The sequence below is a fragment of the Sesamum indicum genome, linkage group LG15, assembly GCF_000512975.1.
Source record: "Sesamum indicum cultivar Zhongzhi No. 13 linkage group LG15, S_indicum_v1.0, whole genome shotgun sequence".
Classification (NCBI taxonomy): Eukaryota; Viridiplantae; Streptophyta; class Magnoliopsida; order Lamiales; family Pedaliaceae; genus Sesamum; species Sesamum indicum.
This window is the reverse complement of record NC_026159.1, coordinates 5,605,447-5,606,249: the sequence shown is the minus strand read 5'-3', so window position 1 is coordinate 5,606,249 and position 803 is coordinate 5,605,447. Positions and strand designations below refer to the sequence as shown.

At 39.7% G+C, this 803-nt stretch overlaps 1 protein-coding gene across 1 annotated transcript in view; it reads right to left on the bottom strand.

Annotated features, from left to right (window-relative positions):
• The window catches only part of LOC105177982 (succinate dehydrogenase [ubiquinone] flavoprotein subunit, mitochondrial), a gene marked incomplete in the record, with an annotated part of 7,598 nt that overhangs the window by 6,560 nt on the left and 235 nt on the right, over positions 1-803 (bottom strand). The window contains 1 exon segment of the mRNA XM_011101301.2: positions 300-442. Within this exon segment, the coding sequence (XP_011099603.1) occupies positions 300-442 (143 nt within the window).

The following is an 803-nucleotide window of genomic DNA, read 5'->3' as shown; positions in this document are numbered from 1 at the left end:
ATCGGTGTGGCGTGGGGGGGGGGGGGTGAAACTTTTGATCAAACACTCTTACAATAAGCAAATCAACATGAAAAAACAAGATTAGTGTCACACACACACCTTGATTTAGCAAGTAAACATCCTAAATTGTAAATATTCCCACACTTACATCCAATTCTTCTTTTCTATTACTTCATTGAAAATATAAAGTTTCCTCATCCATTGAACATCAAGAGTGGAGAGAACAAGTTAAAACGCTCAAGCTATATCAAAACTGCACCATAAAACGTACAAAACTCTGATAGAAAGAATCATATTACCTGTGCCGCAACTGTGTGGGAGCGAGTAGGGAATAGCTTGGTAATGCAGGCTGTATTAAAACCATGCTCCGATAATCCTATCGCAGCACGCAGCCCCGCACCTCCTGCGCCTACGACCACGGCATCATAGGTGTGATCCACCACTGTATAGGACGGCGCTCGCATTCTATTAAAAAAACAAGCCAAGAGATATAAAACAATCCAAAATAAAATCAAACAGTTACCAACCCAAACACCCAGCTAATCCACCAATTCAAAAACCCTAGTCCACCAATCCAATAAGAAAACAAACAAAATAACAACTGAACATTTGAACGCTTCTTGAGCGCCAAAAGAAAATGCATCAAACACCGAGCAAATCAATCAAACAGCCCATACACTTTTATCCAGTATCCACCTCAAAACAAACACACGGAGCTGATAATCTCACAATACAATTAAAAAAGAAAAAAACAAAAAGAGAGGGACAGAGAAACGGAGGACGCATACTGATTGATTAGAGAA